Below are 25109 nucleotides of genomic sequence, written 5' to 3'. Positions count from 1 at the left end.
TCCACCTGGGTATTTGGGAAACAAAGGTTAAAAAAGAAGTTACCTGTTTTCTTTGGGAAGGCTGTCCTTAAGGGTCACAGGGTAATGAAAGGTTTGAATGACGGAGGCACTTCAAGCTTGAGAAAAGAAAAATGGACTGAGCTAGGGAGAGCAGTAAACATAGAAGCAGTCAGTAAAGCTGGAACCAGTTCCTAGGAAGCTAAATTAATTCTGATTGCCAAGATTTGAGTCTTTAGAAGCACCTGCTGTAAACAGAGAAAGATGTTGGCAAAATGAGCAAGAAAACCAGGATGGCGCAAGGGTAACAGAAGGGTCTAAAGAGAGGCGTGGTCAGCATGCTCTCCATGCGCAGGTTTCATTGAATGACTATGAGAGGTGCAATGATAACTTCTTGAAAAATCCTTCTGTGACCTCTGTGGCTTTGTCCTGCTTCATTTCCCATGACAACATTTCTCAAATTGTTACAAGAAATGGTTGAAGCAAGCATGATTTCTATTCAATAAAGTTTATAGAGGTCCATCTAGTTAGTCAAGGTAAAGGACCCAGTGAGCTACACAGCTGATGTCTCCATCCATCCCATCCATGTCTGGGGTGGGCGTAGAGTCAGCATATGGCCAGTAAGGCAAGAAATTTGTTTGTAAACAACCAAGAAATAAGACGGTAACTGAAATGGTTTGGTGGGGCCTATTGCAGAACTGATAACTTGTGCACAGAAGGACACAATAGGGTCAAATAAATACAGGGAAAACCAAGATCCATTCCCTTCAACGAAGCCGTATTTTTGAAGCATTTGAAAGTGTTATGTGTAGACCTATTTAAAACTGAAAATGGAATGTTTAAAGCATTAAGGAGAGCTCTTATCTTTATAAATTTAGAGAATTCACCGTTAAAGTTACTGGAGTTTATTCAAAAGAAATAAAATGTGTAACTCATTCTCTTGGCTTCCAACATTTGCTCCTCGGAGTGACATAAAACTGTAGGTGGGAGAGTTCTCATAGTTCAGTGGGCGGTTCAACAGGACACACTGTTCTGATTAAGGGATGATTGTCCTCCTCTGTCAGAAATGTGAAATATTATTGGTCAAGGAGAATGTGAGAAAGAAATGTCTCAGTTAAAATATCCGACCATGTTTTGCTTAGACAATCACTGTTAAAGGTCGTTATGTGATAAAGAAATGTCTTGATTAAAGTATCTCACTGTGTTGGGTTACAATCACTGTTAAAGCTCACCAGGCTAGTCACCATGCCCATCAAATGTCTTGACAAATTCTTTCCATGCTCCATGTTTTCCGTTCTAAGAAGAGAAGTCCATTATAAGAAATAAGCCTCTGAAATTCACACACACAGAAATATTGTGAGGGAAAATAGGTGGGGGTAGAGGCAATGATGGATTTTTTTTTCCAAATCAGAAACAATGAGATTGCAGTTATTGTTACAGAATGCAGGGCAGGAGAAAGAAAGACACTGATCAAGGTTAACAGAGCAGACTGCAGAATTAGATATGTGAGCATATTGTAATTTAATTATTACAAAAGATGCTGCAGGCACCGGGGATACTGAACCAAACTGACTTACAGTAAGTACGGTAGTTAAGGATGAAGGACTTCAGGTTTGGTTAGTTTTTCCATTTAGTTACCTACAATTGCTCAGAATCACCCTCACGTGTCAGATAGTTCTGATGTCTGATTGACTAGCGTTTGGTCACATGGCTACCCCTACACTGGTGGTGGGGAAGAAGATGGAATTATTTGGGATACCATTAGTGTTGAAAAGACATTGCCATCCCATTTCACCATTAAAAAAAAACCACCAGATAAAATTAATGTGAAAAACAGAACAGGAAAGTCATTTTTTAAAATGCTCTAGAAAGCCAAGATGTAGTTTGCAGTTTGGGGAGATCTTCTAAATGAGACTAGAAGGCTCCCATCTTTTTAAAAACATGCTTTAAAACTGGATCCTCAGATTTGATATGAAAAAATTATTCCCCAAAATAATTTTAAATCCAGTGTGGAGTGGCTAAAAGTGCTTGTCACATGAGCCTGAGTTCAGTCCCCAGATTCCACAGTGGAGGAAAAGAACTCACCCCTGAGGGTAGTCCTCTGAGCTCACCTGTGACCCACAATACACTGCAATATATAAAATCGAAAGGGGGACAGAAAGTGAGAAATGAAAGAGAACAAAGAAATTGTTTAGAAACAAGGATTTTGAAAGCAAAAGAAGCAATGATTGCAACCTAGAAACCGAAAGACTCTCCTCCCCAAAAGCTTTTGTGCGCGGTTGTTGAATAACTGTTGTGACTGCCCTACCCGAGTCAGCGTCCTGTTGTCCTGTCTCACTGCCAGGCGGAACTCATGACATGGTGAACAGAGAGCGTAATCCACCAGCGTGGGTTGTTTGGGTTTGTTTGTGGGGAACCTCTCATTACTCGGGAAATCTCAACTGTGCGTGAATGCACAGATCCTCCTAGATAGGACGGGAATATAAATGGCATGCTTCTGATTGTAGCTGCTGCTGCACCAAACGCACAGTGACCCATGACGCTCAACTACCATCTTTTTCCCTCTCTTTTAGGGACCCAGAGGTGAAAAAGGCTTTAGAGGTGAAACTGTAAGTTTAACTGGATAATGAGATCTGTGATTACAGCAGCCCTGTCTCTAGGCAATAATCTCCAGGGGATCAAAGACTCTGATGCTTGTGGACTCGAAATCAAACTATAGTTGCAGAGAGGTAGAAATAACCTATATGGTACTTTCCAGTGGGACCTGATAAGCACTGTGTTTAAGGACCTGTTAATCATATTCTCCCCAGATTACTGTGTACAATCGAGTGTCTGCCCTGTCGGGAATGAAAGGGATGGGTGTTCTCCAGTGTCCCAGCAACAGCCCTGCTGGCTCTCATTAGCCAGCCAGGAATGCTTCACGGGAGGATCAGAGCATTAGTTTGTGTGTGCTATTTTGACAGAGACTCTTGCTATGTTGCCCAGGCTAGCTTCAAATTTCCACTCCTCCTGTCTCCTCCAACTGAGGGCAGGGATGGCAGTCATACATTCTCTTCTAAAGAAAAAAAATTGTCATGTGAATGTTCGGTATACGAAGTGGTGGTGTGAGCTGTATGTGTAGATAGTAGAAGGCGACCAACATGAAGCAGATGACTACACCCGCCTCTTGACACAAGTACCGTTGCCAGGTTGGGTTTACCACAAGGGCATTCACGCTGAGCAGTTTGTAGCATCCCCCATGAAAAGGTGGCAGGCACGGAGGACAATAATAATGCTAATTAATTAGCTGGAAGGGGGAACACATAACCGGAATCCAGAACATAGAGATGTAGGGAGTCTGGGATTTCTGGTAGAAATAGGCACCCAGAATAAACAAGTTAGTGACCAGGTAGGTCATCCCCTTCAAAATGAAACACAGATAGAGTTGAGGCCTCAATAAGGTAAGGGCTCTCTCCCATTGATGAAGGGTCCAAGAGCCAGGCCCTGGAAGGTACTTGAAGACAAGGTGAGGTAGCTACGATGCTTGGATCTCATAGGCAGATGGCTTTCCTCTCCTGTTCTTTCCGCAGCCTCCACTTTCCAGTTCTTGTTCCTGGTACTTCTTTACCGCACTTTTAAACCCCTCTGCTCCTATTCATTTTGACATTTCTATTTAAAGGCTGTTTGTATGGGCTGAACACCCTTTCCCCACCCCTGGAAACAACCCTTAATGCCCTGGACTCAGTACAATACCTGTTGCCTGAGCCTTGGTTCTTTTCATCAGAGCCCACGTATCGTGAAGCCTTTTCCTGAGTAGCCTGTTATGGTAGTTTCTTTCACACTCTGTGACTAAAATGTGACAGAAATGACTTAGGAAGGAAAGATTTGACTCAGCCATGGTTTCAGAGCACTCAGCCCACGACTGCAGGGCTCCGCACACTCGAGCAGAGCATCGTGTCTGCAGGAGCATGTGGTGGAGGTAGCTGCCGTGTTCACGTCATGGCAGGCAGGAGCAAAGCTAAAAAACCTTAGCACTTTGCTGGTCTGCTCCTTTTATTTATTTTTTTATCCCACTTGCCCCAACCCCTTCAGGATCAGTCGGTCATCTCTGATAAAACCCTTACAGATGTACCCAGACTTGTGTCTAAGACAGATCAACCATCACAGTCTGTAAAGATCAACAATCACAATCTATGCAGAGGCAATTCTCCCACCTTCCTGAAACCCTTTATCTCCGTTTATCCAAGCTCCTTGCTACCTGCTGTATGACATTTGTCTTCTGTTCAGTAGCCTCCCTCACTAGAAGATAAGCAACATAGAATTTTTTTCCAATGTTTGTTTTCGTGATGGAACCCCATCCCTGGCAGCACCTGTCTTATAGATGCTTCTACTCAATAGGTAGTGAATTTTACAGATTTTTTTCTTGGTTTGTGAGACAGGGTCTCTTTGTGTAGCCCTAGCTGTCTGGGAGCTCCTTCTATAGACCAGGCTGGCCTGGAACTCAGAGTTCTAGCTGTCTCCTGAGTGCTGGAATTAAAGGTGTTCCTCACCCAGCAGGTGGAAAATTTTAAATGAATGTAAACATGAGTGACTATGGAGGATAGATGGAAATGATTTATTTTTAAGTATTATTTCCATTTCTGTGACCAGCTTCCTGGGGACGGGCTCCAAGAAAAGATTGTACATATTTGATTCCATCTTTGATATCACTATCTAATAGTACAACCACCTACCACCTTTGATAGCATCGAGTCCCCAGTCACTAGCCCCTGGTCCATAATGAGAACACAGTAAATATCGGCTAGAGGAGCAGACTGACTGCAGCTTGATCCAACAACAACGCCTCTGCCCTGAGTCCAACACGGGATGCTTTCACAAGCCCCTGTCGCTGAGGGCTTACCGGCCAGCTCCTGCACTCACAGTGCTCTGACTGAAACTACAGGAGATGCATCTAAGTCCCTGACAGATCGTGGGAGTGTGATCCCTCATAAATGGAAAATAAGTAACACCCCTACCCCTACAAAAACGATCGCAAAGGCACAGTGTTGTGTGTTTTACTCTTTCGACTTTTTAGCTCTTTGTGGGGGCCCACCACCCAGCTCCCACATAAATCACACAGAGGCTTATTCTTTCTTATCATCACCTGACCTGGGCTTGGCTTGTCTCTCGCCAGCTTTTCTTCACTGAAATTATCCTTTGCCTCTGGGCTTTTCCCCCTCTTCCTTCTATATATCTCACTTTCCTTCTTACTCCGTGGCTGGCTTGGTGGCCGGGTGGCTGGTTCCTGACGTCCTCCTCCCTCTGTTCTCTCTTCGCTCCTCTTTTTTCTCATTCCTCCCTCTATTTAGACTCTCTGTCTTCCAAGATTGGAACCTAAGTCTCCTCATCCTCAAACAATATTTTTTCATAAGTCACAGAGCCTCTCAGAAACCTAAAGGTTGGGAGCCAGCTGGGTAAGAAAGCTACAGAAGCGGTAACCAGCCACTCACAGGCAGCTTGAAGATCAGACTCCTAACTCACAGTCGTACTTTAAGCCTTCTAGTTTGTTGATTCCATCCTAACATTGCTGTCTAGTAAATATTATTTAATATTTTAAAACTCAAAATTAAACCCTTCAAACCAGTGGTTCTCAGGAGAAGTCACCTTCCCCTTATTCCCCAAAGAAGTATTTGGCAAAGACTAGATACATCCTCCAGTTGTCACAACTGGGCAAGGGAGACAGACTAGTGACCGTTAGAAAATAGAGACTAGGCTTCCTGTAACAGAAGTCCTCAGTTTCTAAATAGAAAGACCACTCTAAAACTGGACCAGCCTAAGAGAACTCATGAGGTAATTGACAATCGTGTTTACATAAAGGAAATGAAATAAGGAATTTACATAAGAAAAAGACCAAGGCAGGTGGCAGTACACATTGCACGTCTTTAATTCCAGGACTCGGGAGGCAGAGACAGATGGATTTCTCTGAGTTTGAGGCCAGTCTGGTCTACAAAGCAAGTTCTAGAATAGCCAGAGTTGTTACACAGAGAAACCCTATCTCGAAAAGCCAGAAAGAAAGGAAGGAAAAGGGGAGGAAGAGAGGACGGGAAGAAGGAAGGAAGGAAGGAAGGAAGGAAGGAAGGAAGGAAGGAAGGAAGGAAGGAAGGAAGGAAGGAAGGAAGGAAGGGAAAACAATATACTCAGATTCAAGGTCACACACTAGTTTGCTTAAATCAAATGATAAGCTGTGTTACTGTTTAAGGATTTGTTTAAATTCTAGAATGAAACAGAGAACTTGGTGTGATTTAAAGAGAATGTTTTCTCTATAACCACCCAACCCCCTACCACAGTCATCCCCATAAATATGGTTCCCCTTAGGACAATGATAGTTTTGCTACAAAGTGCTTTATGATAGAAAGTGGATGGCTATCTTCAACGTGTTAGCTAGAGAATAAGGGAATTAATAACATAATGTGGTTGGAATCCCAATTTGTTTTATTTGGTTACTTGTCCTGTTTCATGCCATTGTTGCATTGGGGTTGCCCCACCCTGTCTTGTTACAAGTTATTTCATTGGATCATATTTGTGGTGAACTGATTTGCTCTGAGGAACAAGCTGAAATGAATTTGGTAGTGTCAGCAGGAGGAAGAATTTGTTCATTTTTCTATGGTACATTCCTCCTTCGGAGTCAAATATAGGATAGATGTTTTGTACTGAATCGTCAAAGAGATTTTGTAAATGTCAGAAACATGTTCAATGGTTCAATCATACAGCTGTTTATTGTTTTTGCTGTGTTGATTCAGAATGGATCAAATTAGCTCTAGCCTCTGCATCTACTATCACTAAGAAGGGCATTCCTGCAACCAAGCAGGCAGCTTCTGAGAACAACTTTTGTTTAGAATGTTAAGCAGAGATCATGCAAACTATGAAATGCCTATCGGGCAGAGTGTGAGCGCTCTCCAGCCCGCTTAAGTGACCGCATGGTATTTGTTCTAGCTGTCACAACAGAACCCGAGTTAGCAGCCTTACTAATAAAGGGTCCTGAATAAGAAGCCAGTTACAGCGTCAATAATATTTGAACCCAGCTGGAGACGAAGTCTTCCCTTTACTGTCTTATTAACCATGATCTGAGTTTGACTCAATATGATGTTAGTATTCAGTTCACCTCAAATAAGTTAATTTTGAGCAGATGTGTAAAACATGAACCATGATGGCTGCTGATTCATTTTGGAAAATGTCAGCATAATCTTGGCATCTTAATGTACCTATTTAGCCTTCTTGCTTTCTAAATTAATACCAACTTTAACATTGTTAAATTGTGTGGTGAGAACTATTGAGGCTCTAGTGTGTGTTAGGCACTATTCTTGTCCCAGAATATTGAAAAGCGACAGACATTTTTATCAAATCTTAAGTGCTTTCCACAGTGCTGTGCTCTATGGAATGGAGGAAAAAAAGAATTTAGTTGAGGAGAAAGGAAGTGACAATGACAGGTAGTTGTGGTGGATACAGCGTTCTAAAGTAGTAATGAGAGAGAAATGAGCTATAATGAGCAGGCAGAAGTGTGTGCAAGCGAATGCATTTAGGAAAGAACTTGGGATGTCAGGCATGATGGACATGCCTGTAATCCCTGTACTCAGGAGGCTGGCACAGGAGAAGTGGGAGTTTGAAGCCAGTTTAGCTACAGAGAGAAAACCTGTAGGAAGAAAAGATCAAAAGGAAGAAAGACGGGAGGAAGAGAAAAGAAAAGGAGGGGCCGGGGAACAGGGAAGGAGAGGTTAGGGATGTGCAAGTAGCTGAGTATAGACGGTGTGTAGGCTGTGCTGATAGAGACCACACCTTGAGAGGAGGCAATGGGATGAGGTGTCTGAGAACATCTCTTCCGTGTTTCGCTGACTTGAGTTTTGGTCCTGCCTCTGCTCCTCATTCGCTGTTTACCCGGTTGCTCCATTTTCTGATATGTGACCTGGAAACACAGCACACAGAAGGAGCTCAGAGTGGATGGTGAGCCACACTGCTAAGAAGTTTATGCTTCTTCCTGGAATGAGAGCCCCTAGATGGTTAACAGAATGACTGACTCCAGGTTCTAAGAAGAATGTCATTAGTATGGATAGACTGGTCTTTCTGGTTTACAGAAGGCCAGCTTCTACCTTTAGCCCAGTACAGAAACTGAGTATCTCTGCTTCTTTTCATGATGGCGTTGATCTCCTTACAGAGTCCACCCTCGAGACCCAATTATGTCTCAAAAGCTCCACTGCAGACCACAGAGTTTAAATTAGGACATTATTCAGTGGTTAGGAGACGCAGGCATTAAGCCATAATATATGATTTACATTGAAAATAATGAAGTATTTTGACAATGATTAGAGGGACACAGTTTACAGGTTCATGAAGAATCTAAAAACAATGACGTTTCCAGCTTCTGTGATTAGGAGGGTGATAATAGAAATAGCTATGCTGTATTAACATTTTATATCTCAATTTATTTAATTTGTTGAAAAGGACAAACAGTTCCCTTCCCTGAGAAAAATTAAGTTTCTGGGTTATTCAGAATTGTGGGTCACAGTTAAGAGCAAGAGCTTCTAAATATGGAAACAATTACAAATCGTGTGATTTGCATGACAACAATTGGCAATTGCAGAGGTTGGGTCTTGGTTAATATCAAATCAAAAGCAAATTATCTTCATATGGTCTTCATTTTGTTTAGGGTCCCCAAGGACCAAGAGGTCAGCCAGGACCTCCTGTAAGTTTATTTATGTTTATATCTCTTTGTCCTTGATTAATATACAGTTGCCTGGTTTTGAGATATTTACCAACTGGGTTTGGATTTATTTCATTTTTTATATTTATTATTATTATGTTGCAGGGTCCACCTGGAGCACCTGGTCCAAGAGTAAGTTATCTTGGTTGGTTTTATTCTGTTTTGTCTTAGAATATCAACTTTTGGTGGGAGGTTATGGGTGTGTGTGTTTGGGAGGAGCACTACGTCTGTGGGTTATATATTTATGTGTGGAGTGTATATGTGTTTGTGTGTTGTATTGTGTGTGTGGAAACCAAAGAAAGATGTCATCTCTCCTTGTTCTCTCATCCATCTTATGCCTTTGAGACGGGTTCTCTCACTGAACCTGGAACTAGCCTAGTTCAGAAATGCCTTATCCCAAAGCTGGGATTTGTAAGCTTGCTCAAGCATCCCCGCATTTTAACATGGATGCTGTGGCCGACTCATGTCCTTATGCTTGGGTGGCAAGCGCTCTTATCCACTGAGCTATCTCTCCACCATATCATGTGAACTTTAAACTTTTAAAGTCATCCCATCCTTCTGGTATACCTTGGTTCTTTTTGCTAGCCAGCCCCAGCCCAGCTATGAGAATTGGAATCCAAGCCTTTTATTTCTTATCTAGAAAAGAGATTATATTTCCTGCTTTTGGTTCATTTTGAACATCGAGCACCAGGAAAGCATCCAGCACAGAGAACAGTACATAATAGGTACCCCATTTCTTCTTGTTTCTAAAACCTGGCTCTTTCTTTTCAATCTCTTTTTTAAAAAAAAGTTCTCTTCTTAGGTTTTACATGAATCCTTTTCAGTTGCTAGTGTCTGGAAAACCCATCAGACATCTCATGTGTTTGCTTTTGCTCTAACTACCACAACCTAAAACGTGCTAGGCTCATTTGAAAATAATATTTCAATTTCTTTGCCTATTATCTCTGATATTCCAACATTCTAAGTTTAGTCTCTCTTCTTCTTATCTACTGTCATTTTCTAAAACCTCTTTTGACCCCATGATTCTGATTTGGGTTCTCCCCATACCCCCAATCTCAGCTGTACCTCCTTCCATCAGTCTCCTGTTCACATACAGTGGCAAGTGATCACGTTTCCTTCCCAATGGCATCCCTGTTTGCTCCAAGCAACGGTCAGCCTTACGCTCCCAAGCCATGATTATTTCCACATGCTGTTGCTGTGTCATTTAGCTCACGGTAGCTCCTGGTGGCTGTCCACAGTGTTCCCCGCTCTGCAGAGTGGGAACTCTGCATTTCCTCGGTTTTGCTTTGCATCTGGGAATCATTTTCCAGCAAATGTCACAGATCTTTCATTCACCCTGGGCCTCTGTGCTTTCCTCGTTCTCTATATCCGTGCAATGCGTGGACCGCAAGTTGTCTTCTGCCCTGGTCCATTGCCTCCCTCCTTGTGAGAGCTTTGAGAAATTGTGGCTGTCATCCTAAAACAAAATAAGTTCTGAAGAATCACAAAATTAATGGCAAGCTAGAAAGTCGTAGAGAACTTTTTTGTACTTAAGTACCTAATTAGAGGCATATTCTCTAGTCTCAGCTGGAATTCTATGACTTTCTACACAGCTAAAGTGAAGTGGATACCTGAAATTTTTCTTCTTTGAGAAAATAAATACAGATATGTATACTTTGAGGAACTAAGAGACTTAAACTGTGCAGTACCTATGCTTGATAAATGACCGGTGCTCCAAAAGGGTTGGCCTGTTTTGCTCCTTCTTTGTTCTTTCTCTCTTCTGTTGTCTTCCTGATTCTTGTCAAATGTAAACCACATTTCTTCACACTCTTTGCAGAGGCCAATGCAGGACTGTCAGAAAGTCTAGGGTTTCTGCAGTAGAACTCTAAATGACAGTGGTTATGGCCTCCTTGAAATCTGTAATCCCATCTCCTCATTGCATCCTGAGATATAATTGATAGCTCTCCCTTTTCATCCATGCTTACATTTTATGTTTATTTCCTATTCGAGTCCTAAATAAACATCTGTTTTTATTTGTTATTTTTGTATTACTTGTATACATTTGTTATTATTAGCACACACACAAAATCATTTGTCAGGCCTCCTAGAACATTTCAGCATAAATCCTCTAAGGGAAGGGCTGGTTTCACTTAGAGAGAAGTAGAAGACAGAATGAGAAATTGACACATGTAGTAACGCTATAGCCACATCACTAAGGAAGCAGAGAATTACAAATTCAAGGCCAGCTAGGCCAGCGTCATGGGACTCTGCCTTAGAAACAGAACAAAGGATTAGAAGTCCTCTCAGTAATTATTCAGTAATTTTTACATCATGACAAAGTTCACACAGAAATATAACTGACAAGATGGTTTTGCAGAACCATTTCATGCTCACCAGTAATGGCATACTGAGGTCTTATTAACGATTGGTTTTTATTGAGCTAAGATTCATATAACATGAAATTTACTAGTGGCATCATTTAAGAACACATGACATTAGATTTGTAATGTGCAACCATCACTAATAATTTTAGAAAATTTTGTCGCTGGGCGGTGGTAGCACACGCCTTTAATTCCAGCACTCGGGAGGCAGAGGCAGGAGGATCTCTGTGAGTTCAAGACCAGCCTGGTTTACAAGAGCTAGTTCCAGGACAGGCTCCAAAACCACAGAGAAATCCTGTCTTGAAAAAAAAAAAGAAAAAAAAGAAAATTTTGTCATCCTGGAAAAATCCCCATGCCCATTACATTAATCAGTCACTCCTGCTTCTATATTATATATATATATATAATCACATATGTGCATGTGTGTAGGTATATGAGATGTGTGCATGTAGTGTATGCATGTGTTCACACAGCCTCCATATGTGTGTGTGTGTATATGTGTAGCATCTCTGTGTGTATATAGTTACTTCAGAGTGCAAGTTGGATTCAGTGTTCAGTGGAAGATGGGACCAGAGGATCAGTGAACCTTTCCAGCATTCTTTTGTAATAAAGTATATAGAAAGTAGATCTGGGGAGAAGGCTCAGTGGGCTGCAGTGCATACTGTGAAAGAAGAATACCTGAGTTCAAATCCCCAGCACCCAAGTCAGAAGCTATAGACATGGACCCCCGTACCTGTAGCCCAGCCTTGGAAGGGCAGAGATGTGCAGATCCTGAAGGTTCTCTGGACAGCCAGCCCGCTAGACAAATGTCAAGCTTCAGGGAGAGACCCTGCCTCAAAGCAGAAGAGAGTTAGAGGGAGCTTACCAACATCTTCACTTGCCTATTCAAATGTATGTACATGCATACACTCCACACACAGATGCTACACACACATACACACCTAGATGGAGAGAAGTGACTGAACACAAGCATGTTCTACGTGTACGCATCCCATACACACAGACACTAATATATATTATATATGTTATACAGTATGTATATATATATGTGTGTGTAAGTGTGTATACATACACATATATATATATTGAAAATAGAAGTGATTTACATAACAGGCACAGGTTTTTTTCCAGGGTGATAAAATTTTCTGAAATTACTAGTGATGGTTATACCATATGTTCTTAAATAATAAAACTGGTAAGTTTCATGTTCTATGAATCTTATACCAGTAAAAACCAACCATTAATAAAACCTCAGCACGTCAATACTAATGAGCATGAAACAGTTCTGCAAAACAACTTTGTCAGTTATATTTCTGTGTGAACTGTCACAATGTAAACCTTCCTTACATCGGCAAGAGGAAGGAAGTTTGAGATACTCCACCCCTATCAAAGGCCTATGGAGTTAAGTTGACTCACCGTCCCGGGTGCAGTGGAAAGCTGACACTTCCAGGAGAGGTGTTGATGGTGATGTGTGTGAGTGTGAGGATCTGGTAATGACCAGACAAGGGTCTTTGGAGTACACACTTAGAAAGCCGTGAGCAAATCTACCCCAGGATGCTAGAGACAGTCCTTCTTATGCTGAATGAGTAGCAGGATGGGAATGGGGGGGGTGTGTATTTGCGTGTGTGCATGTGGGGGGGTCCATGCATGTGTGTGGGCATGCATGTATGTATGCATGCATGTGTGAGTGTACATGTGTGTGTATGGACCTGTGCATGTATGTATGGTGGTGGGGATGTGTATGTAGACAATAACCAATACAAGTCAATCAATGAGATAAAGAATTTCAGCTGATCTCGCCTAGGTCGCGGGTCAACTGTGAGAGCCAGGGAGGTGAACTGAGAGGTGGCAGAGAGGTCCTGGCTTCAGAGGCCAGAAGTTCTTCCACCAGAGAGGGCCACGGCCTTAAACTGATTCCTAGTCCTGCAATGTCACCCACCTGGAGACTTCTGAACTCGGAAATGCAACAATCCCCAGACCCTGAACTGCCCAGGCTGGACCCGTGTGACCCCACATGAACATGGGAGAGAGTTGGGAGGATGATTGTCTCGCAAACTGTGATGAGATGCACCCAGTTTCTGGCATTTGGGACTGTGAGGTGACTTGCTAGTTACCAGTCTGCTCACTCCTTGTTCTGTTTCCTATTGTATACACTTGTCTGTAAAAAACGGTTTAAGTGGGTCGGGCGGTGGTGGCGCACGCCTTTAATCCCAGTACTCAGGAGGCAGAGGCAGGCGGATCTCTGTGAGTTTGAGGCCAGCCTGGTCTACAGGAGCTACTTCCAGGACAGGCTGCAAAGCTACAAAGAAACCCCTGTCTCAAAAAAAAAAAGGTAGTTTAGTGATTTTTCACATGATAATGTGTTCTCTCTCTTTATCCAGACTTCATGAGGAAGCTGTTTTTGTTTTATTTAATTCTGGGCCCCTTTCCTGCACTTAATGACAGCTTTATACCCAATGTGGGCAGTTTTATGCCTATGTTTAAAACATTAAGTAATTTTCTTGTTATAATATTATGTTCTCTTAAACTAGAGCACAGTGAAAACGCTTCTTTTTTTCCCTAAATCCCTTCGCTGAATTTAGAGCTTTGCCTGTCACTTTGCTTCGGACCAGCGTCCCGGGCTCACCTTGAGCGCCCAGTCTTGAGTACGAGGATTACAGTGTCTGCCGCCACACCCAGCCCCAAATGAAAACTATCTGCTCACATGTGAACACTGAGCTGTTACCGAATGGCTTCCCCAAAATCCTCTTAATTCAGTCTGTCTGCGTCTACAAATGAGAAAAAAAATAACAAAGCCAGCATACTGAATTCCTAATATTTGCCAAAGCATAGAGTGGGCTTTGGGAATAGTTTAGGAATTACAGAAATATGAAGAATGCTGAGAAAAGTCAGGACAGCTAAGTCCTGTGAAATGTCTTTGTTTTCTAATGCCTCTTCCAAAAGATATTACCGTTTTCATGGAGCGGTCATTTGTGCTAACCGTGGTTAAAGCTGTGAGTGCTTCAGCAATAGTTCAGTACCAGCTTCTGCGGCTGCTCCCTGCATTCTTTGCTCATGCAGACGCAAAGATAAGCAGTCATTTCATCTAGGATAGCCTGTTGTTTTTTCGTTCAGTCTTCTGTGATAAACATGGAAATTTGTAAACACATCATTGCAAATGTCCTGTCAATATGCCTGTTGTTTAATCATGTGTAGAATACCTTAAGGCCAGTCCCCAAAGCGGAGGTGGAACCTGCTTCCCTCCCGTCACTCACGGTGACAAAGCCCCTAAGACGAACAGATTGAAGGAGTAAAGGTTGATTTTGACTCGAAGTTTCTGAGATTCTGTGAGTAGTCCCTTGGCTACATTGCTTTGGGCTTATGACATCACGGATGATCAGAGCGGAAACCAAGTGAGAGAAGGAGACTGATGTCCCAAGCCCGCTTTGAAGTCACAGTCCTATGACCTAACTGTTTCCTAGGAGCTCCTGTCTCCTGACCAGTCTACTACTACCCCACCGTGCCACAGGCTGGCGACCAGGTCTTTCACATGTGGGCCTCTGGGGGGCGCTCCAGATCCAAGCTCTGCTGCATAATCAGCATACTTACACAGGATTTTTCATTTTGGTACCACACATTGACATGGAATTTGCCATTTTAATTAAGCACATATAAATGTGCTTCTTGCATTAGTAATATCTACAGTTTTGAAACCAGCGTCACCACCCATTTCCAGAACCTTTCTCTTCTTCCCAAACTGAGACTGTATCTATTAAACAACTAAGTCCCTTCTTAATGAACTTGACTAGTCTATGGGTTTTACACAAGTTAATCATGCAGTCGCTGCTTTCTGTGACTGAGTTGCCCCCCGTACACACACACACACACACACACACACACACACACACAAAACGTAACTTGACTTTTCACCATATCATAAGCATGTATTAGAATTTAATTATGTTTAGTCCTAAGTAATATGCCATTAAATTTATATAATACATTTGGGCTATCCAGATGAATGGTTTTTTTTGCATGCATCTTTTGGCCATTTTAAATAATATTACCATGTCCAAGAGATATATAAATATTTGAGTCCCACCTTAAGCGTCCCCTTCTCTATTTTGGAAGGGTGGAGGGCAATATTTCAGATTGAATTGAGGACCTCATATGCTTACCATGTCCAACCTTCACATATGGGCATGTATATGAGGTTGCCTGCAGAGGCCACAAGAGGGGGCCAGATCCCTTGGAGTTGGGGTTGCAGATGGTTGTAAGCCCTGTGGGTGCTGGCAGCTGAACTCTGGTCCCTTTGCAAGAGCCACAAACACTTCTAACCACTGAGCCATCTCTCTAGCTCCTCGTTAGACTTTTTCTTTGCAAAGCAGATTGGTGTTAAATTATGCCAGTTTTTATCTGTCTGAAGATGCCTTAATTTCCCTTCGTGGTTGAACATTGCACTCGTCTTTCCATCACTTCTGTGGGTCTTGAGCAAAGCCATCTACTACTCTGAGTGTCTCCGGACTGGGATAACCCTTTCCTATCTCTGCTTTTAACATTCTGTCTTTGTCCATAGTGTTGAAGGTTCTGTTTGTTTGCTTTCTTTGTCTTAGTTTATTTGAGATACCATATTCCTAAATGACCTGGGTTTCCTATCACTCACTATGTAGCCCAGGCTGCCCTCAAATTCATGATCCTGTTACCCCCAACTTCCCAACATTTTAGTCCTTAAGCGTGAGGGAAGTTCATGGAGTTCTTAAATATGTATATTAATGTATTAATGTTTCTCATCAAATTTGGCAGGGGTGTAGTCATTATTTCAAATATTAGGACCCTTTTCTCTCCCTTTCCATTCTCATTATACCTATGTCTGTCTGCTTGGCCGGGTCCATCAAAACTGTAAATTTCTGTTTATTCATCTTCATTCTCATCTTTAAAGTCACTGGCGTTCTCTTCTGACCTCTAAAATCTCCTGTTGAGTCTTACAGTAAGTTTTCATTTCAGCTGTGCTCTTCAACACCGGCGTTTCTAGGTGGCCTTTTCAATGTCATTTCTGTCTCCACTTCAGAAATGTTTTGTTTAATAAGATATATTTGCCATTCTTTAGTCCTATAAAAAGTTTCTTTTAATTCTTCAAACATTGCCAAGTCAATGTCATTGTCTTACCCAATCTGGGATTTCTCACAGACAGTTCCTTTTTTAGTTTATTTTAGGAGGAGTACACGTCAGTCTGCACTTGCAGAGGTCAGAGAACAGCTTGTTAAGGCAGCTCTCCCCTCCACATGTGGGTCCTGGGAACTGAACTCAGGTTCAAGCCTCAAAGACTCAAAGACACAAACACACAAATGCTTGAGTTCTTTATATAAATTGGCATTTATATAAATTTGCCTACAACCTACAACCTTTAAATTATCTGCAAATTCTCCTGTAACCTTTAAGTTAAAATTGCATATAAAATACAGTGTAATAGAACCATTTATTACACTATATTGCTTAGGGAAAATTGACAAGAAAAAGGAAGAAACTTTTTATACTTTTGATCCTGTTTGTTTGAACCTGAAGATTCAGAATCCTTAGATATACAGAACCAACTGTGTTCTTATTGAAAAGAAGACAGTTTACATAATGCCACATCCCCAGAAATCACATTCTTGCCCTCAACCTGAATTATTCTTGTTGCTTTTCATTGTTGTTAGTTGACGTTTCTGAATGATGTCATCTCTACTTCTTTGCTATGTGTGAACATGGAAGTTACTCCTCAGCTTAGTGCTCAGCTAATTTCTGTCCGAGATTTCCTACTAGGTTTTCTTAGGCACTGGGGACGATAAGGCTGTCATTTTGCTAACGGAGTCTGTGTGTAATTGTGGTCCCATTTCAGTGCTCAGCCAAGAAGCTGACAATTCCACCTTAACTTTCATCTGTTGTCACAGAGCCTCGAGATCAGCCAAGGCTTGGCACCTCTGGGGTCTCTTTGGCGCATATGCCATCATATCAGGTTTCAGATTCTGGGATAGGGTTATAACTTTTCAAAGTCTCTAAGACATCACATTCTCTAGCTTTTCCTTGGGAACGTTTTGTTATCCCAGTGGCTACTTCATTTTCTACTGTTTTAGACAAAGTTTAAAAATTCACTGCACATACTTTTGGGGAATGCTCCCACAGATAACCTTGTATTGTACAAGATGACCTCTGGATTGGGTAAAATAAAGACGATCTTAGATGTCTTCCAGGGAGCCACCAGAAAGGTCAGATAATGACAATATCCAGGAAGGAAGTAAAACTCCGAAGTGACTTCAGTCCTGTTCCGTTCCTCCTGTGACAATCACATTTTGCAGGCTGTGGACTTTAGTCCAAACTCAAAATTGAAATAAATTCACTTACAAGTCCTTTGGCTCTTATTTGTAATTCTAAAAGTGGACAGTACCTCGTCGTATGAAATAGAATGGTTGTTCAGATAATCCGACCATCTGAAATACAATAATACAATACAATAATAGAAATAACAAAAGCAAACAGCAAATCCATTGACTTCAGAAAGGTGAGTTCTTACCTTTCATCATTACCTAAGCACTAAAGATGTGCAAAAGCATAGGCAATAACACACTTATGAGATTTCTGTTTGTTTAAAAAAAAACAATACATAGGAATATTTTGACAATTTTATTATATAATAAATGTATTGATATTTTAAGCAATTAATAAGTCATTTTAAATTTTATTTTATATTTCTACTTTGGCAAATACCAACAGTTATAACTTATATAAGCAAAAGTCTTATAAGGCACTCAGTTATAATTCTGGTTGGTTTTGGGTTTTGTGGTTTATGGTATTGAAGATGGAACCCATGGCCTAATGTATGCTTGGGGAGTGCTTTACTCTGAATTACAGCCCCAGTCCCATTCTGCCATATTAAAAGTCTGAGAGTCTTTTAATTCTAAAGAGTTTGAGAGCCACTGCTACGTGTTCTAATTAATACTCTTAATCACACACCAGGAGCCAGCATCTTCCCGTAATCCCAGTAATGGGGGTGCTGAGGCAGGAGGATAGTGAGTTCAAAGACATCCTGACTTACATAGCAAGACTTTGTCTCAGATCGTAGGACTGGTTGGTCTACAGAGAAAGTCCTAACCTTCCTGCACCTCAGACAGGCCATGTCTCCTGGACTTTCTCCAGGCTTGTTATTTCTGCTTGGGAAACTCCTCTCTCTTTTCTTAGCCATGCTCTCTCCTCGTTTCCACTCAGATGTCACCACCACAAGAAAAGGTTCGCTTCCCAATGTGTTGATCCCTAATTTCTCTCATGGCCCCAGGCCATACATGTTCTTCCATCACATGTATAACAGTTTATAATTGTGTGGTTGTAGATCATGTGATAAGTGGGTGTAGATCATGTGATAAGGGCCGTTTCCCCTCTGACATCTCTCCGCTGGAGTGATGCTGTTTCTTGCTTACCACTTTCTCCTCGGTATTTATTATAGTGTTTGGAAATGCATGTATGCAGAATGAGTAAGTTCTTTTCCAGGATGAAAGTCACATGTGAAGACAAGGGGCAAAAGTGGTTTGTATTGATTGGTCCATCATCTTCAATGGCTTTTCCGATTACCAAGCATGACTTGAGAATGAGCTGTTGAGATGCAGCCTCTGTCCTGTGGGCCTGCTAATAGACATCCCAGTATCACAGTCTCTCTGAGATAAATCAGATGGCTTGCCTAACTTACACAGATGCAATTTTCAGAACCTTCCCTGAGCCCAGGCTTCTTCACTTCCAAGACATTTTTTTTAATTATAAAAAGACTATTACAAATGGTCATACTGAGTTTTTCTCTTAAAATGTCTTTTTATTAAATGCAGGAGCAGATCAAGTTTGTGCTGTTATTTCTTTTGGGACTAATGGTACATTTTCCAACTTCAGAAATTGTTTGAAAGACCACAAAAGTATCAGATTGGGCTCTTGAGGTGACTACCACAGAACTGCAGTATTTTATTCTACTTTCCTTCCAAGAATAGAACTGTTAAAAATGACTACAGCTATTTATTCTTCAGTGTGCAGTTTATCACATGGGGGCATTGTGTTTCATTCTTCTTCCATTTGAGAAGTGATCCTTGCACACTTTCGTCCAGCGGGGACAAACAGCTTCTATTGGTAAGCTTTAGACCGGGTCCTGCTTGAAGGAGACCGGTGGGACCAGGATGAAAGCCACATACTGTGTTTCATATGAAATAACTAAGAATTATTTTCAAGATTTGTAGCCATTAGAGTTGCAGATTCCATTCAGATCAATCTAGAAGCCTTTACCAGCAAGGTTTCCAGAACATTGTGAACACATAGTTCTTCAGAACACCGTCTTGATCTTATTGCAATCTCAAATGGTTTTGTTTTGCACAGAGACAAATGGATATCCATGCTGCTATTCAGGCCCTGATTGCATCGAATTCTGCCCTGCAGATGGAGGTAATACATTTGGCTCTATTTGTGTTGGCAGTTTCAATATTCAAATTAAACAGGGGGATTTTTTTTGAAAGCTGAAATGTGGCATTATCTCAAAAGTCATATTTAAAACAGAAAATCTGAAATTGTTTTCAAGTGTAATAAAACAGAAATACATGCACAGGATGTTTCATAAGGAAACTATTTCAAGCAAAAAACTTGGGACCTTTAAAGACCTTGTTTTTGAAGGGCTTTGGTAGGAAGGTAAAATGAGCCATGTTTCTTATGGTCGGATTTGTCTTGATCACTCATTAATCTCACAAAGGAAAAGAAAAGCATGTTCACCCCTTTGCTAAACCTAGTCAATCATCTGTGTATACTCAAACAAGTGTGTTGTGTGTACAGTCTAACAGTAGAACAGAGAACTCAAGATAAATATCAGTGTGTGATGAAGACTCCATGCAGATCATGGACATGCGTTAGGAATGGGAATCTAAAGCTAGCTGCGTTTCTAGTTCTCGCTCTGTCATGGGTTCTTCATCTTGGATGGTGGACAATTACACAAAGATGTATTTGATGCTAAAAATTTAAAGCCCAACGTGAAGCTCTGCAGCTTCAGAATGGCTGTTCTTACTGTGCAGAACATCATTAAGCTAAGTAGTCTTTGGTTCTGATTAATTTCAGTGTATGATTTGTTTTACAACATTTTTATATTAAAGTTTGAAATAAAATTCTAAACTCTGATTATTTTATATGGAGTTTTAAAAGCATTGGGACCATAGGCATAATAATCCCTTAAGTCTCTTGTCAACTTACAAACTGAACTCTGGCCTTCTGTTGAGGTCCGGAATTAATAGGCTGATATCACCCTATTCCCAGCTCCCTAAAAAGCAATTAGGGTCACAGTCTTAGTCCACCTTTTCCAGAGTTTTATTAGGGTTGTCTTGCTTATATGATTTTTGTGATGACTTGGCAGAGTTACCAGAATACTGAGGTGACTTTAATCAACCACAGTGCAGAGATTTTCAAAACTCTGACCTACCTTAGCAGTTTACTGAGCAGCATGAAGAACCCCCTCGGCACACGAGATAACCCTGCACGGATCTGCAAGGATTTGCTCAGCTGTGATTACAAGCTTTCAGATGGTAAGTCCCTCTCATCAGAGTCTCCTGTCTGAAATCGTCACTAGAACATTTGAGATCTGCCATGCAGTCAGCTCAGATCTCCGTCATTTCGATAAAGCATCAGCAAGAGCCACTATGGCATCATCACGAAATAGTCTTTAAGGGAGATAGACTGCCAAAATCACCTTGCTCGTGAGTCCTCCCTTACACTTTGTATTTGCTAGGTAGCACATCATACAGGGAAGGCTGACTTCAGGGGTGACAGGCAGGAACACATCCTTGCTTTTGGCAATTCAAAGCCATCAAAGATGACTTTTCAAAAAAATCATAAATTCTCTACTACAGAACTCTCTAACAATGTAGTTTAATTTAAATATGCCCCAACTAGAGTCAGCAAATATCAAAATAAAGTGGTTTGTCATCCTTAGAGTTTCTCATCCTGTTCAGTCAAGTGCATTGGTCAGGAGTTTAAAAGTAGGTTTAGAGAAAAATCACTAAAGGAATGTGTGGTGATGTTTTATTTATGCTATAACAAATAAAGCTCGCCTGAAGATCAGAGTGCAGAGCTAAGCCACTAGTGAGTCATACAGGCCAGGCAGTGGTGGCTCACACCTTTAATCCCAGCACTCTCAGGCAGTGGCAGAGGGATCTCTGTGAGTTCAAGGCTACCCTGGGCTACACTAGATTGAACCAGTCTCAAAGAGAAACAGCCTGCTCACATCTTTAATCCCAGTACTTGGGAGTCACACGCCTTTAAGCCCAACACTAGGGAAGTGGAGATTGGAGATATGAAGGGATATAACTGGGCAGAGAGGGGAATATAAGGTGGGAGGAGACAGGAACTCAGGGCTTTCAGTCTGAGGATTCAGTTGGAGGATTCATGGGAACAGGATACCCCCATTCAATCTGAGGATTCATTAGAGGTAAAAAGTCTCTCTAGTGGCTGGCTCCTTTACTTCTCTGATCTTTCAACATTTACCCTGATATCTGACTCCAGGTTTTTATCAGTAAGACCAATTAGAACTCATGCTACAGAAATGGTTTAAACCCAGAGTCTCAATTACCACTTAAATACAAGAAACACTAACTTTCAAAAAAAATGTGTCATTTTCATTTCTAGCTAGTCTATAATCACCCATATAGTTACTACTATATCTTTTTGTTTTGTTAGAAACTTAATTCTCAGAACATGTTAAGTTAAGGTGAGTCCAGTCAGCCTGGATTTGCTTTCTACAGATTAGTTGGAAAAACAAATCTTGTTTAGGATTGGATTCTATAAGACAAACACATGAGGTGTTGGGGGCAAGAGAGTTAAGAGCTTGCCTAAGTAATGTCCTTCAGTGGGGTGAAGACCTTAACACTGGAAGAAGTGACATGAGGACATCGAGAATGGAGTTATCAGTGGGTGGTCAGCCCTGATGGGATAAAGGAAACTATTGATTAAAGACACTAGAAGGTGGAAGCAGGGAGACGCGGAGGGGTAAAATTGTTGAGAAGGTAGAGCTGCCGGTAGTGCAGCCTAGCGTGGACAGCCTTGGGGGTCAATGGTTGGAGATTGGAGAGTCAGGAACAGAGTGGCCAAGGTGTTAGGAGTAGTGTTCATGTGGCTTTAAAAAAATATATCAACAATAAGGTTATACATAGATCTTTCTGAAAGTAATAACAAGACAAAAATTAAAATATTCAAAGCAATATATTCAGTATTTGCCTTGGGAAAGGACAGCAGATAATATAACATGATGATGATCATTGCAACATAGATTATTTCGAGGGAGAACATTTTTAAGAAAGTGATCTGGATGTAGCGGCAGGAAAGACACCTTCCCACGTCAAGCACGACAAGGCCAGGGCTGAACGTGAATGAAAGAACTAGAAAGAGAAGCAATGTTCTCAGGGAAGAGCCAATACCGAATTGGAGCCCTTGGGCTCACAAAAGCTATAAGGCGCATAAAATAGACTTAAGATAAACTGTATGTCATATTACCATGAAACTCCCGCCAGATCCCTGCTGTGAACATGGCATCTGAATTCAAAGCATGCACCCACACAGACAAGGAATGCTTGATGGAATGACATTCATTTACACAAGTATCTCACAGCAGTAGGAAATAATTTCTTGAAATAGAAGAGATGATGGACGAGGGTGTGCATTCTCTCCCTTGGATAAGACTGGATGTCCGTATGGGCTTGTGGTGAGAAATCAGCTAAGATTTCTACAAATTAATAAAATATGGGGGATTCCAAAGAAAGGAAGCTATCTGATGAAGGTGGATGTCCTCTACCCCTTCCTTCTTTTTCAAGAAATGAGCAGTTCTCCAAATGTGTCTCATGGATGAGAGTTAGATTTTGTTTGAAATGCAGACTCCCGAGCCACACCCAGGACCTAGCAAAAATCAGCAGTTCTGAAGTGGGGCCCACTGAGTATGTTTGGACAGATGCATTGTGTTCAATGTAGTTTGAAAGTCACTGTCGTTGAGTACAGTCCTTGTCAGTGAACTACCGATTCAGCTAATACGTGTTGTGCAAGCATGTTAGAATGTTAGAACGACAAAACTCAAGGGTGTTTGAAGGCAGGGGAAACTTGAGAGGAGCTAGAGGAATCTCTAAGGTAGAATGGAGCACAATCTCAGCCTGTGGTAGGAAGTGACACTTGATTTTAAAAAAGATTATTTGACAGCTTTCTCTTCTTAATCATGAAAACTACAGCACATAATTCAAAAGTTCCTGTTCCTGTATTTGGAATCAAGTACTGTTTGAATATTCTGTCACCCAGGAATCAGGAGGGTAGCACCATGACTTCAAGCTGAGTGTTTCCTAAACAACCATTTCGATCTCTGACCTCGCTTTAGCTATGGATTGGCCAGTGGAAATGAGGTGTAGTGACTTAAGCCCCGCCCATTTTCAGATCTGAAGGCCAAAACACAAACGAAACCACTGTTTAATTGCATTTCTTTCTTTCTGAAAAGAAAATGTAATTTTTTAGGTTTTATTTTGCAAGTTTTATCTGCATGTGTGTGTGCACCACTTTTTGGCAGAGCCTGTGGGTGCCATAGAGAGTTTTAAGTCTCCTGGACCTGACATAAGGAGACGGTGATGAGCTGCCATGTAGGTGTTGGGAATCAAACCCAGATCCTCTGTAGAAGTAGCCAGTGCTCTTAACCTTAGAGCCATCTCTCCAGCCCAATTTTATTGGTTTTAATCATCAGTATTACCCACAAAGATCGATTTTCTTCAGCTAGGTTGAAATCATTTCTATTTGAAATGAAATCACTGTTTTAAACTCTATAAAAATTTAGAACAGAAATGTAAATTAACTACAACTTTAATACTAATTGTGTAACTTAAGATCATTCTCTTCTAGTTGACTTTTACCTTTTTTTAAGAAAATCTTTTATAATCATTTACTTTGTGTGGACACACACCCACACCACAGTGAGTATGCAGAAACCAGAGGACACTTGCAAAGGTCACTTCTCTTTTTTCCATCATGTCCCAGGCATCAAAGTCAGGCCATGAAGCTGAATGGTTAGTGCCTTTGCCTACTGAGCTAGCTCACAGACAGGCCTTAACTGACACCTACTTATCCAGAGTTCAAAGCACTGACTCAAGCTGTGTATCGCTTTGATAAAAGTTACGAAATGCTTTTTAAATTGATAGGTTCTTGCAAATACAGTCCTGGGTAACAGTTTTACATGCTTATAGTTTTCATTCATTTGCTAAATATAGGTGTTTACAATCATCTGTGTGTTTTGACAGATAAGACTGTGATATGTTGACATGTGTCAACATGAAAACTAGCTCTCAGCTAAAGGGGAATAAGAGGCAGTTTATTGGGGGGGGGGGCAATTCTGAGTGACCATGGTGCCCAGGAACAAGGATTTAGGTTATCCCAAATTTCACATTCCAATGTGGAAGAGGTTTTAAGAAGTACATAACAAAGAAAGTCATAAATCAAGGTAAGTTTCAAATACACTGGCAGGTGCTTCTAAGATGGTTACAGTGTGATAGGGGTGCTTTACATAGGCCCAAGATGCTGAATGGTGACGTTCTTAGCTTTCGGAATAGTGAGAGATATTGGACTGCTCAACCCATGGATTCTAAAAGGTTTCTGTCTGTTACTCACACGGTGTTAGTCCAGACACAGAGGTGGGCAAGCAATGGCTGCTCTAGGGGACGCTAGAACTAGCTCAAGACAAGGCAATCAGTCTCTGAACCTGCACCATTCCAATCTCTCCCCAGTACTAAAATTCCCATCAGCCAATAAGTCTCTGCTGACGCAGATTCTTTTCAGGAGTTTTTGTTCTTAGATGAGACACTATATAAGTTCGTGTAGTTTAATATGAGGTTGAAATAACCTTGTGGTTTTTTTATAAACTAATAGGGAAATACTGGATTGATCCAAATCTTGGGTGCTCTTCGGATGCCTTTGAGGTGTTCTGCAATTTTACCGCTGGTGGCCAAACTTGTTTATCTCCTGTTTCTGTGACGAAGGTGTGTACTGAATTTTAG

The 25109-nt window shown here is 41.3% G+C and overlaps 1 protein-coding gene across 1 annotated transcript in view; it reads left to right on the top strand.

Annotated features, from left to right (window-relative positions):
• The window catches only part of Col24a1 (collagen type XXIV alpha 1 chain), a 219571-nt gene that overhangs the window by 186315 nt on the left and 8147 nt on the right, over window positions 1-25109 (top strand). The window contains exons 51-56 of the mRNA XM_075981154.1: window positions 2571-2606; window positions 8657-8692; window positions 8816-8842; window positions 19435-19500; window positions 20453-20621; window positions 24982-25091. Of these exons, the coding sequence (XP_075837269.1) occupies window positions 2571-2606; window positions 8657-8692; window positions 8816-8842; window positions 19435-19500; window positions 20453-20621; window positions 24982-25091 (444 nt within the window). The remainder of the gene's footprint in view (window positions 1-2570; window positions 2607-8656; window positions 8693-8815; window positions 8843-19434; window positions 19501-20452; window positions 20622-24981; window positions 25092-25109) is intronic.

Source organism: Microtus pennsylvanicus, chromosome 7 (genome assembly GCF_037038515.1).
Source record: "Microtus pennsylvanicus isolate mMicPen1 chromosome 7, mMicPen1.hap1, whole genome shotgun sequence".
In the NCBI taxonomy this organism is placed as follows: Eukaryota; Metazoa; Chordata; class Mammalia; order Rodentia; family Cricetidae; genus Microtus; species Microtus pennsylvanicus.
Note: the sequence above shows the minus strand (reverse complement) of the source record. Positions and strands in the feature narration are given on the sequence as shown.